This window comes from Aotus nancymaae, unplaced genomic scaffold (assembly GCF_030222135.1).
Source record: "Aotus nancymaae isolate 86718 unplaced genomic scaffold, 86718_ANA_hifiasm-v0.15.2.pri h1tg000138l, whole genome shotgun sequence".
In the NCBI taxonomy this organism is placed as follows: domain Eukaryota; kingdom Metazoa; phylum Chordata; class Mammalia; order Primates; family Aotidae; genus Aotus; species Aotus nancymaae.
The window spans coordinates 3,196,805-3,210,661 of record NW_026988553.1 but is presented as its reverse complement, the minus strand read 5'-3'; the positions used below and the strand labels follow the sequence as shown (position 1 = coordinate 3,210,661).

The 13,857-nt window shown below is 47.2% G+C and overlaps 1 protein-coding gene across 1 annotated transcript in view; it reads left to right on the top strand.

Annotated features, from left to right (window-relative positions):
• The first annotated feature begins 3,279 nt into the window (after positions 1-3,279).
• MPP1 (MAGUK p55 scaffold protein 1) overlaps positions 3,280-13,857 on the top strand; it is a 30,264-nt gene continuing 19,686 nt past the window's right edge. The window contains exon 1 of the mRNA XM_064371568.1: positions 3,280-3,493. Coding sequence (XP_064227638.1) covers positions 3,392-3,493 — 102 coding nt within the window. The 5' untranslated portion in view covers positions 3,280-3,391. The remainder of the gene's footprint in view (positions 3,494-13,857) is intronic.

The window sequence follows — 13,857 nt, the reverse complement described above, 5'->3', positions numbered from 1 at the left end:
GTGAAAAGTTATAGCTTTCACTCATGAACTTCGAACTGAACTGCTTTACTGAAAAGGAAGTTCTAGGAACTGAGAAAAGCAGATAGTTGCAATAAATTCCAAGGAGCAATAAATTCCAAGGAACAAAACCAGATTTTGAACGATGACCACCTTGAACTGAGCTGGCTGACCATAAAAAGGCATGAGAATGTTGAAAAAAGACAAGCTGTATGACCAGCCAGCCTCTGAGGCACCATGGGAGATTTCAACTAGAAGGCACCAGCTATGAAGAACAGGCCCTCCGCAGACACAGAATCTGCTGGCATCTTAATCTTGCACTTACAGCCTCTAGAACTGTGAGCAATAAATGTCTGTTGTTTATAAGTTATCCAGTTTGTGGTATTTTGTTATGGCAGCGCAAACAGACTGAGACCAATTAGATAGTACTGATGGTTGCACAACTCTGTAAATATACAGAAAAACACTGAAGGGCCGGGCGCGGTGGCTCAAGCCTGTAATCCCAGCACTTTGGGAGGCCCAGGCGGGTGGATCACGAGGTCAAGAGATCAAGACCATCCCGGTCAACATGGTGAAACCCCGTCTCTACTAAAAATACAAAAAAAAATTAGCTGGGCATGGTGGCGCGTGCCTGTAATCCCAGCTACTCAGGAGGCTGAGGCAGGAGAATTGCATGAACCCAGGAGGCGGAGGTTGCGGTGAGCCGAGATCGCGCCATTGCACTCCAGCCTGGGTAACAAGAGCGAAACTCCGTCTAAAAAAAAAAATATATATATATATATATACACACACACACACACACACACACACTTTGGTGTGCTACTCAGTTCACCACTGTTACTCAAGAAAACACAGCTTGTTTCACAGTCTTCCTGAATGCTTCCAGACAAGTTGTATGGAATCACAGCATCTTGAAATGGTTGAGGAAAGGAACTGATCTTCCTACAGGTGTTTGTCTTATTTCCGTCAGTGGTCAAAGTTCACCCTATTGGGTGTTTGTTAGTTTCCTCACACCTCTGAGTCGTGTTACCTGGGTCCTGGTACTCAGTAGGAAAACCAGATCCCACACACCACGGTTCAGTCCTGAGTCCGAAAGTGGTAGGAGTCATCGGAACCTCCATGGATCTGGTCAGCATGAGCTTGAGTGCAGAGGCTCCTGCTGCAGTGAGCGCAGTAGAGGCCATTTCAGAACCTGGCCCTCACTTTAGAAATGTCAGGAGATGTGACAAAGGCAGTGGCAGACAGGGATTTCCACTGATCAAGTGCCTGAGGGCCTGGGAAGTAGATAAGGCTGACAAAATATGGAAGGGTCATAAATTGGACCAAGGCCATGCATACTTCCGTTTTCGTACCTGGACAAACAAGGCAACTCTGGTCCTGAATATTTTGCAGATGCACAGAGGGAGACCTGGAAGGTTACAGACCTCCTCTAGGAGTAGAATTGCTGGCTCAGAGGGTAGATGTACGTTCAACTGTGAGAATAAGGGAATTCAAGAAATTGTATGGATTCACATCCTCTCCGACACTTGATACTCTTAGACCTTAAATTTTTGACAATTGAATGGGTGTCTTTCTTACTCTTTATGGTGTCTTGATAAATTAAACTTTTTAAAGTCAGAGTTACCACTATTCCATTCTATAGTCAATGGTTTGTCTGCATTGTTTAGAAATCTTTATCCCAAAGTGTAAAAGTTACTTGGCTTTGTTTCCTGTCAAGAGCTTTAAGGGTATGTTTTTGACATTTAATTCCTTAATCCGTCTGGAATAGATTATTATTATTTTCCATATCACGTGAAGGAGGGTTCTAATTTCATCTTTTCCAATATAAGTAAACATTTTCCAGCGTCAGTTACTTAACATGCTACTTGTAGCATATAACATATTTCTATACTTGCATGGGTGCATTTCTGGGTTCTCTATTCTGTGGTATTGCTTAATTAGTCTATACGTGCACCAATATCACAGCCTCTTTCTTAATTTCAACCACCCGTCCTGTCTCTCTCTCTCTCTCTCTCTCTCTCTCTGTGTCTCTCTGTCATGCATTTGGGGTGATCTTGGGGAAGGGAACCGTCATTCACATGAGTTCAGCCTCTTAATAGAGAAAACTGGGCCATGAGCGCCTCCTTCCCAGAAAGCTTTGGTAGTATTTTATGTAACACTGTGAGGGTACTAACTTGAGGTAGGGGAGTACGAGCCCTAGCAGCCCATTAAATGTTTGTTTTGTTTAGAAAGCCTTCCATCACTGTGACTGGTGTTTGAATGCCTCCAAGGCGTTAGGATGCCAAGAAATCCTCCTCCGGGGTTCCTAAGGCATGTCTGCTCCCTTTGGTTTCAGTGAGCCCGAAAAATGTTGTGGCATTTACAGCAGGATATCTGGCCTAAGTAAAAACAGTCTGGTTTTCAAGGCAATGAGATGTTTCGTTGTAAATGACAGGGCGCAGCAGCACAGGAGCCTTAAAGGCATTTTCGCAATGTCCAGATGTCGAAGACTGCACTGGTCATGCTGTGCCCGCATCAATTTATGGGAAGAGCGTGGAGTTTACCAACCGCCGACATTCTTCAAGCTCCACTTCCCTTGTTGCCTCCCTGCAACCCCCACGAACCCAACGGGGCGTGAGCCGTGTGCTAAACCAGCCAGAAGCTGGGGGCCCCCTCCCCGTTCTTCTCCTTCTGCGATTCAGGTCACGCAGCCACCTTGGCTACAGCTACGGCTTCCTCAGGCCCTTTAAGGGCCGCTCCTCCGAGCGCAGGGCGCCGCGGAGTCCGGGGCGTGGCATTGTTCCAGGGGCGGAGTGTGGGCGGAGCGTGGGCGGTGCCGCGGAGTCTGGGGCGTGGCATTGTTCCAGGGGCGGAGCCTGGGTGGTGCCGCGGAGTCCGGGGCGTCGTATTGTTCCAGGGGCGGAGCGTGGGTGGAGTCCGGGGCGTGGGATTGTTCCAGGGGCGGAGCGTGGGCGGAGCCGCGGAGTCCGAGGCAGTGGTATTGTTCCAGTGGCGGAGCGTGGGCGGAGTCCGGGGCGTGGGATTGATCCAGAGGCGGAGCGTGGGCGGAGTCCGGGGCGTGGCATTGTTCCAGGGGCGGAGCGTGGGCGGAGCCTCGGAGTCCGGGGCGTGGGATTGTTCCAGGGGCGGAGCGTGGGCGGAGCCTCGGAGTCCGGGGCGTGGGATTGTTCCAGGGGCGGAGCGTGGGCGGAGCCGCGGAGTCCGGGGCGTGGCATTGTTCCAGGGGCGGAGCGTGGGCGGAGCTCCGTCCTCGCCCGCCGGGCGCACCTCCTGCGGGGCGGTGATTGGCCCAGCCGCCCAGCGTCTCCCGCCGTCTCTGCGGCCCCGCAGGCTCCGCGCCCTCGCATTCCCAGCGTCGCCGGGTCTTGTGTTTCCGTGTCCCAGCTCCGGCGACATGACGCTCAAGGCGAGCGAAGGCGAGAGCGGGGGCAGCATGCGCACGGCGCTCTCCGACCTCTACCTGGAGCACTTGCTGCAGAAGCGTAGTCGGCCCGAGGTGAGCGGGCCCCGCGGGTCCCAAGGGTGCTGGGCCGGGGCTCGGCCATTCATCTCGGGACTTTCCCTGTCCAAGACTCTGCCCTCCGGGGGCCTGTCCTTGCGGGTCCTGGCCGCAGGCCGGAGGCCGCGATAGCCAGCGGGGGCGGGGGGGGGGGTGCGCGGAGGGAGACGGGGCCAGCACGCTGCCGGGTTCCTGCCGTGCTCTGTGGATCCTTGCCCTCAGCAGCCCTCCGAGGTGGAAATCAGGAGAGGCAGCGGCCTGGACAGAGCTCTTATTAAGGTCAAGGAAAACTTCCTCGTGGACGGAAGTCAGAGTAACAGAAAGACTTTAAGGAACACATCGAGGAGGAGGTCTGCCTGGTTGTTGTTGAAGGGCTGGTGTTTCGGTCAGCGGACAAGGTTGTAAAAGCCAACTTCTGGTTCTAAAGAGCTCAGTCATTGTTGCTCTTCCTTTAGGCAAGTCCCCTTGTGCTATGGTGCTAATACGGTGGCCAGTGTGTATTTGCGGGTGGAACAAGGAATCCAGATTCCAGGGATGGATGGCCGGTGAATAGCCTGTCCTCAAAGATGCCCTAAGGGGAGATTGTGCTTATCTGTGACTGGGAAATCTCTCTAAAACTCGCTGGTTTACAACACTGAGCATTTTCTTTTTCTTTTTTTTTTTTTTTAATGAGAGGGTCTCATATTGCCCAGCTTGGCATTGAACTCATAGCCTCGCCTCCTAAAGCGCCAGGACATCTGGCCGGAGCCACCGCGGCTCCCAACACTGAGCATTTTCTTCTCTCTCATACTTGCTTTTGGTTGGGACCAGCAAGGTGGTCATCACTCAGGGTCTGTCAGGCGCGGACGCGGCTCACTTAGTCATCCGGAGGTTGATGCTGGCTCTCATTCGGAGCTATGAGCCAGCAGATCAACCAGCAGCCTCTGCCTGTGGCTTGCCCTTCGTCACAGCGTGCTGGCCAGCTCCCAAGGGGAAAACGTACACACGCTCAGAAGTCGCAGCATGAATCTCCTTAGGACTGCAAGGTGTTCTCGGGCAGGGCAGGTTCATACTCACTTCTTTAAGTGCCCAATAAGTGGGTCCTCAGGAATGTCTGCTAAATTAATAAATAATTGAAGAGGTGGACATCAGGGATTTAGAGTAACCCTCCGATTTCACAGATGAGAAAACTGAAGATCTCTGCAACGTAAAGCAGACAGTAAGCTGTTGACCCTTTGGGCTGAGTGGGCATGAGAACTGAGGTTAAAGGTCAGTGACTTTCTAAAAATCTCTTTATTTTTGGACGTCTTATTGAGGTACAATTACCGTACAACAGAATTCATGAAATTTAATTGTGCGGTTGGATGACATTTGACAAATGTACACAGTCACGTAAGGAACCACAATCATGACAAAGAATAAACATTTCAAGGTTCCAGAAACTTCCCTCATGGCCCTTAGCAGTCAGTCACCTTCCTCCACCTTTTCTGAAATTTTATATAAATAGAATCCTACAGTATGATGCTTTTATGTCAACTTTCTTTCATTCAGCACAACCCGGTTTTATGTAAACCTGTGTGCTCCCTTATGGGAATGCTTGCAAGATTGCCTTTTCGAAAAGAGGCCCTGTCACCATGTTGTGTGCACACCCTCTGAGTAAACAGCAGGTTTTGTGGGGCTGTGCGTTTAAACTATAATATTGGAGATAGTCTACCAGTTAGCTAATTTCTTTGGTTTTTATTAAAGGATTTTAAGAAGGTCAAATAAGAAAACTTGCCAAATCCATGAATGAAATAGCATCCAGATATACCACAGTGAGCATCTGAGGGAGAATCTTCACACGATGAAGTGTGGCCTGACTCCGCAAACCTGCAGGTTCTTATTTCTTCTTTTTTTTTCTTTTTTTGAAACGGAGTTTCGCTCTTGTTACCCAGGCTGGAGTGCAATGGCTTGATCTCGGCTCACCGCAACCTCTGCCTCCTGGGTTCAGGCAATTCTCCTGCCTCAGCCTCCTGAGTAGCTGGGATTACAGGCACGCGCCACCGTGCCCAGCTAATTTTTTGTATTTTTAGTAGAGACGGGGTTTCACCATGTTGACCACGATGGTCTCAATCTGTTGACCTCGTGATCCACCGGCCTCGGCCTCCCAAAGTGCTGGGATTACAGGCGTGAGCCACCGCGCCTGGCCGGTTCTTATTTCTTAAGGTTCACCTTCCCTTTGGGGCTCTTACCAGGCTTTACTGTAGCACCAAGCTCTGCCTTTCACTTGCTGCGTGGCTTTGGGCAAGCTGCTGAAGTCTTCTGTGCCTTAGGTTTCTCTCCTGTATGAAACTGGCAAGTTTGAAAGGTTGTGGCGACATTAACATAAGATAATGCTTGACAAGGACCTTAAGCCGCACTGGGACATCCAGGGTAATGACCCAGCATCTCCCTAGGAGCTGCCTCCGCAGTACTAGCAGTCAGAAAGTTTTCCTATAGTGGCAAGATTAGAACCAAGAAAACCTGTGAGGAAGTTATTGGCTTCAATAGAAATCATAAAATTATTTTGCTGAAAGTTCCATTAGAAGGTATCACTTTATGGAAAAAGGCTACCAATGCAGATCATAAAGTGTCACTTCCAATTATAATCCACATTTAATTCTGAAAAAGTATTGTCTAAGGATAATTTGCAATAGGTTTGAATGTAGCCTGCCTCCCATATTTAAGTATATCTCCTTCCTTGGAGAAACTATTTTTTTTTTCTTTTCTTTTCAATGTTGTCTAGGTAGGTTAATGGAGAAACTAATTTTTTTTTTTTTTTTTTTTGAGACAGAGTTTCACTCTTGTTATCCAGGCTGGAGTGCAATGGCGCGATCTCAGCTCACCGCAACCTCCGCCTCCTGGGTTCAGGCAATTCTCCTGCCTCGGCATCCCGAGTAGCTGGGATTACAGGCACGCGCCACCGTGCCCAGCTAATTTTTTGTATTTTTAGTAGAGACGGGGTTTCACCGTGTTGACCGGGATGGTCTCGATCTCTTGACCCCGTGATCCACCCGCCTCGGCCTCCCAAAGTGAGAAACTAATTTTATAAGCTGTCTCTGCTCTTGTTCTTCACGGTAGTATTCATTAATGCACATAAAAGTAGTTGTAAGCTGGGTGCAGTGGCTCATGCCAACACTTTGGGAGGCTGAGGTGGGCAGATCATGAGGTCAGTAGTTGGAGACCAGCCTGGCCAACATGGTGAAACCCCATGTGTACTAAAAATATAAAGATTAGCCAGGCGTGGTGGTGACTGCCTGTAATCTCAGCTACTCAGGAGGCTGAGGCAGGAGAATCGCTTGAACCCAGGAGGTGGAGGTTGCAGTGAGCCCAGATCACACCACTGCACTCCAGCCTGGGTGACAGAGCGAGATTCCAAAAAAAAAAGGAGTTGTAAAATTCCTGAAGTCACGTTTTCCCCAGGACCTGAAGCAATAGGTTAAGAATCCCCAAAAATTCACTTGGACATTTCTGTGATGGCAGGAGGTCGAGTCTGTGGTGTGCATGATCAGTTCTGCTCCTGAATAGTTACAGTTTCGTCTGAGAAAGAACTTTTGCTCCAGACTCGGATCTTGCTGTTTCATTTGCAAGGGAAATGTTTGTGTTCAAGGCTTTTCTTTTGACAGAACTGATACTAGAAAGTAAAGCATAATTTTCAAATTTAGACCTCTGCCCAATTTCCCCCGTGTGTGGTGCAGCTGGTCTGTCTCTTATCCTTCACTTCCAGGAACACTTCATGATTGATTTTTTTTTTTTTTTTTTGAGACAGAGTCTCACTCTGTCGCCCATGCTGGAATGCAGTGCCGTGATCTCGGCTCACTGCAACCTCAGCCTAACAGGTTCAAGCAATTCTCCCGCTTCAGTCTCCCAGATAGCTGAGATTACAGGCGCCCGCCACCACATCTGGCTGATTTTTGTATTTTTGGTAGAAACGTGCTTTCGTCATGTTGGCCAGGCTGGTCTCAAACTCCTGATCTCAGGTGATCCACCTACCTTGGCCTCCCAAAGTGCTGCGATTACAGGTGTGAGCCAGCACCCCTGCTTTTCGTGACGTTTTTCAAAACTAGAAGGGCTTAGGATACCCTGCGGATAAGAATCTGCTTTTGGCCGGGCGCAGTGGCTTACACCTGTAATCCAGCACTTTGGGAGGCCGAGGCAGGTGGATCATGAGATCAAGAGATCGAGCCCATCCTGGCCAACACGGTGAAACCCTGTCTCTACTAAAAATACAAAAATTAGCTGGGTATGGTGGCACGTGCCTGTAATCCCAGCTACTCAGGAGGCTGAGGCAGGAGAATCGCTTGAGACCAGGGGGGCGAAGGTTGCAGTGAGCTGAGATCATGCCGCTGCACTCCAGCCTGGCGACAGAGCCAGACTCTCTCTCTCTCAAAAAAAAAAAAAAAAAAAAAGAGAATCTGCTTTTTTGAGTTTCATCATGAACGTTCTGTTCTTTTCTAACTCATTTGTTCTCCTTAGACAGGACATTGAAGTATAATAGAATATCATCAGGAACAGATATTTCAGATAAAGATCGATTCCCTTAAATCGGAGTTTGCCAACCTGGGCGCTGTTAACATTTTGCGTCTGATAATTCTGTTGTAAAAAGTAATACCTCCCTGCTAAGTTGTGACAATCAGAATGTCTTGGGATAGTGTTAGGAAGGGAGACAGAGCTAGTGGATGCTGAGATTTTTCTCCTGAGCAGTGAATTGCCTCTAACCTTTCAGTGTTGCTGAAAAAGAACTCTGGGTGTGGAGTGTAGAAAGGCAAGATTAAATAGCCAGATTTCCAAAATTGGGTGGGGTAGGGGAAGTGACGCCAGAGGTGGGGAAGAGGAACTTTTGTAACATAGAGTCTTGCCTTTCTTTTTTTTCCTTTCATGTGAAGAAATATACGTGAGCAAAACACATAACAGGTTTTCCCTCAAAAGTTTTCCTCTTTAGCACGTGTCATCATCTCTGAGTGTTCTGTGTAACCGATGGATATTGGATGAATACCTCTCAGGTATTGTAGCTCCTAGGAGCTTGGATGACCCAGGTTGTGGAATCGGTTAGCGCTCGCCCTTCTGAATGCAAAGGAAAAGGTCTTCTGTGGTTTAGAGTCCAACTGGGAGGACAGAATAAATGAGTCGTGATTTAATATCATGTTGGGGCAGTCAGCGCCTGAGCTAAGGGTAAGGTGAAGTGGCAGAAGGGAATAGACATTGGAGGAAGCGTCCCGTCCGGCCAAGGGTGGGCAGGGGCTCCTTGGTACGATGACTTGGGAGCCCCACCCCTGAACTGGCATCACGTCTCCTGTATTTTGTTGATGGAGTTAACTTGGGTAGTCCTTAGTACCCCTAACGTAAAGCCTGCCTCTGCACCGTGCGTTGTGAGGGACCGAGCACCTGCATTCTCTCCTTGAACTCGCCCCAACTCTGGAGTCTGAGACTTGCTTGTTCTTTGAGCTTAGACAGGTTTCTGAGCCATTTCATGTCAAATATTAACCACAGAAGGGGGATGAGCATTTGATCGAACGACTGTTGTTACTTGGACACAGCTCTGGCGTCAGGTATCTGCAGCCCTGTGTTTCTTCTGTGTGGAACAAAAGCCTTTGCCTGTTTACTGAGGGCACTGGGTAGATAAAGTTCATTGGAAAGAGATCTCCAGAGACTTGGAGGTGGATGTATGTGTTCTCAGATGGATTCGGTGCCTGAGAAGCAGAGCACCTGTATTAATATATGATTTTTTTTTTTTTTTTTTTTTTTGAGACGGAGTTTCACTCTTGTTACCCGGGCTGGAGTGCAATGGCGCGATCTCGGCTCACCGCAACCTCCGCCTCCTGGGTTCAGGCAATTCTCCTGCCTCAGCCTCCCGAGTAGCTGGGATTACAGGAACGCACCACCATGCCCAGCTAATTTTTTGTATTTTTAGTAGAGACGGGGTTTCACTAGGCTGACCGGGATGGTCTCGATCTCTTGACCTTGTGATCCACCTGTCTCAGCCTCCCAAAGTGCTGGGATTACAGGCGTGAGCCACTGCGCCCGGCCCACCAGAGAGCTTTTAACATCTATGGATGTTCTGGATCCATCCAAGACTAATCCAATCAAAATATCTGGAGATGGAGTCTAGGCACTGATAATTTTATCTTTTGCTAAAATAATATTTCTGATGGTTATTGTGAAAATATTGTTAGATGTTCTTGATAGCTTCTAACATACCCTGTTTCAGCAGGATTAGTTCTCATTTTGTATACTCACAATTGATCTTTTCTTAGGATTGGTTAACATTATTTTTTTATTTTTCATTTTTTTTTGAGACGGAGTTTCGCTCTTGTTACCCAGGCTGGAGTGCAATGGCGCTATCTCGGCTCACCGCAACCTCCGCCTCCTGGGTTCAGGCAATTCTCCTGCCTCAGCCTCCCGAGTAGCTGGGATTACAGGCACACGCCACCTTGCCCAGCTAATTTTTTGTATTTTTAGTAGAGACGAGGTTTCACCATGTTGACCAGGATGGTCTCGATCTCTTGACCTTGTGATCCACCCGCCTCGGCCTCCCAAAGTGCTGGGATGACAGGCGTGAGTAATATATGATTTTAAGAAGGTACCTGCCAGAAAATCCTGGCTCTTAGGACTTCGTCTCTCCCTGGTTCTTGTCATTTGTGGTCACACGGTGCTAATCTCTTTCTAATACTTCAGAATACTCTCGGCTTTCTCAGTTCCTCTTGTTTTTTAAAGTGAAATAGGATACTGCCTGTCCAAAGAGAGGGAATTCGTAGGCACCTGGGGCCAGGGCCTGCCGGGCAGCGTTCTTGGACTGGGCTTTCAGAGTCTCCACGTGGGAGCAGTTGGCAAAGAGCCTAAGAGTAGGCTAAGCAAATGTTTGTTCTATCCTACGTTCACTGTCACTTCATCTAATTGTTTGAATTAGAAAGCCACCCCCGCTGCCGCCCACCCCCGCCAAGTTTGTTTTTCGTCTCTTTTTAAATCCCCACTTCCTTTGAGCAAGTGCCTCTGCCCTTTGAACCCCGCCACAGATGTTTCCTACGAAGGGGCTTTCAAAGTGCCACTCCAGCACTTTGTCCGACCCAAGGCCAGAGGCTGCAGAACAAATGCCAGACATGGCGTCATGGGTGGGTGTTTACCCTCTGGCTCCTGCTGAATCCCAGCAGTCATCCTTAACGGTGCCACTTCCGCCCTGCCTTGTCACCGGTGGGGGGCTGGCTCGCCATAGCCCTGTGCCCTCCTGTGTCCACTAGAGATGATGGTGGCTGTTTGTTTAGCATTACTTATGTGTATGTCCGCACACCTTTTCTCCTATGATATTAGGAGACACAGGGGCTAGTTGACAGAAGTGGGCCCTCCTTTTCCAAGAGTCTTGTGAAGAAAGGGTGGCTCGGGGACGAGTTTGTGGTGGAGAAAATTGTGCTTTGCTTTTGGAAAGCTTGCTGTTGCAAGTGTGTCCTTCAGTTACCACGTTGGAAGTTTCCGTTTCTCTTAGTCATCATTTGCAACTTCTGCATACGCGTGATAGTGACTCTTAGTCACCGCAAAGACGCATGTCTTCGTGGATAAGACCAACCTTTGGGATAGCAACTCGTGAACTTCTCCGACTGGAATGTGTTCTGCCTCTGCGAATCTTTGCTGAGTCTTCAATTTAAAGGCTGACATGTGAAAAAGCAATTACTGTAATAAAGCTGATTCAGAAGAATATGACATAAGGGTGCAAGGTTATTTTCCCCTTCTAGGTGCACTATGAACATATGGTGATACTGCACATAGATTTCTCACTCCTTTCAAAGGTCATTTTGTATTCTAGGGACTCAGATTTTATAATCTGTCATTCTTTACAACATGACGCAGGGACCACCAAGCCTGGAAACACAGAGGAATCATCATAAATGGTAGCGTTGATGGTACGTTACAGCATATGATAAATGATACGATCTGTATTTTCAGAGTGTGCGGTCGGCTGTATAGTTACCAACACACACAAATGACAGTTGCTGATAAACTCACAGAAGTCATTTCTGAGTTTGGCTTTTCAGCTTTCTCAGCCCTGCAGTTAGTAGTGATAAGAGATTTTGTGAGTCATGGTCAAGGAAACCCCTTACTTTCCTTTCATACCGTCCTTTGAGGCCAGAAAGTTGAGATTTGAGATTTGAGCTCATTGCTTTTTCATTCAGTCAGTGGCTCCTCGAATTCCTCATTGTCTACATTCAGTCAATAATATATGCACATGGTAAAAACAAACAGTACAGATGGCTAATTTGAGAAAAGGAATTCTGGTTTTCCTCCAGTTTTCTTGAATCTAATTAGAGAGGTATTTGATTTTACGCCTTTTAAATAGATCTGTAGCGTAGTTTCAATGACGTGGTCCCGGATCATCGTGCGTGATGCACTGAGGAACTGTTTGGTCACCGTGTATCCTGGCCTCTTACTTTCCTATCCCAGAATATGAATGGGAATCTTATTGTCTAAAATCTGATCGTGTATACTGCAGATTTCTCAAAGGTCTGTTGTCTGTAGCCATTTTCTCTACTAAGTTAAGGCTGTTTTGTTACAGATGAGCACTGCTTGCCAGCCATTTTGCTAGTTATTTCGTGCAGTAAGTTTAACTCTTTCTACTAGGAGTTCAATAATAATACAATATGAAAACCATGAAATTGACATCAATATGATATTTAACGGTCGTTCTATACTATTTGGTACATGTATAAATTCCTCTAGCTGGCCAGGCACGGTGGCTCACACCTGTAATCCCAGCACTTTGGGAGGCCAAGGTAGGCAGATCACCTGAGGCTGGGCGTTCAAGACCAGCCAGACCAACATGGAGAAACCCTGTCTCTACTAAAAATATAAAATTTGCCAGAAGTGCAGGAGATGCAATTCTCGCCTCTGATAAAGTAGACTTTAAAGCAACAAAGATCAAAAGAGGCAAAGAAGGACATTACATAATGGCAAAGGGATCAATGTAACAAGAAGAGCTAACGATTCTATAGATCAACGAGACAGAAAATTAACAAGGACATCCAGGACTTGAACTCAGACCCGGAACAAGTAAACTTAATAAACATTTATAGAACTCTCCACTTCAAATACACAAAACATACATTACCACCTCACACCTATTCCAAAAGTGACTACATAATTGGAAGTAAATCACTCCTCAGTAATCGCATAGCATTTCATAGGTTTAAATGAAATATTGGTTGGCTGCTTGTTTGTTATTTTCTTCCCTTATTCCTTCCTGTCTGCATCATTAAGTATAATTATTGGTATAAAAGAGGTTTTCGAAAGCCATTACTAAACTGCATTCTAGCCTGGGCAAGAAAGCAATACTCCCATTCTCTCTCTCTCTTTCTCTTCCTTTTTCTTCCTCTTCTTCATTTTTTTTCTTTCTTTCTTTCTTCCTTTCAAAAAAAAAGAAAAAGAAAAAGAAAAAAATATATATATATAAAATTAGCCAGAAGTGGTGTCGCTTTCCTGTAATACCAGCTACTTGGGAGGCTGAGATAGGAGAATCGCTTGAACCTGGGAATGCAGAGGTTGCAGTGAGCCGAGATCATGCCATTGCACTCCAGCCTGGGCAACAAGAGCAAAACTGTCTCAAAAAAAAAAAAAAAGAATTCCCCTAGCCACCACCACAATGAAGATTCAGAACTGTTCCACCACCACAAAGCCCTCCCTCCTGCTGTCACTTTACAGTCACACCTGTCCACTACTCTGTCCAATGTGTCTATGATGTTGCCATCTCAGGAATGTTGTATGAGTGGAATCATACAGTACGTGATGTTTTGAGATGGATGAGCTTTCTTTCATTCAGGATAATCCCTTTGAGATGGATCCCAAGTTGTTTCAGTATCAGCAGTGTTTTTCATTTCAATTGCTGAGAAGTGTTCCATGGTATGTATGTGCTACAGTTTACCTGTTCACCTATATTTAGGTTCTTTATAGGCTTTGGCTGTTACGAATAAAGCTGTTATGAGCATTCACGTATAGGCTTTTGACTGAACATAAATTTCTTTTTTTTTTTGAGACTGAGTGTCGATCTGTCGCTCACGCTGGAGTGCAATGGTGTGATCTCGGCTCACTGCAGCCTCCACCTCCCGGGTTCAAGTGATTCTCCTGCCTCAGCCTCCTGAGTACTTAGAACTACAAATGCCCACCACTACACCTGGTTAATTTTCGTATTTTTAGTAGAGACACGGTTTCACCATATTGGCCAAGCTGGTCTCGAACTCCTGACCTTGTGATACTCGTGCCTCGGCCTCCCAAAGTGCTGGGACTGCAGGCGTGAGCCACCGCACCTGGCCTGAGTGAACATAAATTTCCATTTCTATAGGTGAATACCCAGGAGTGCAATTCGTAGGCTGTATGGTAGTTGT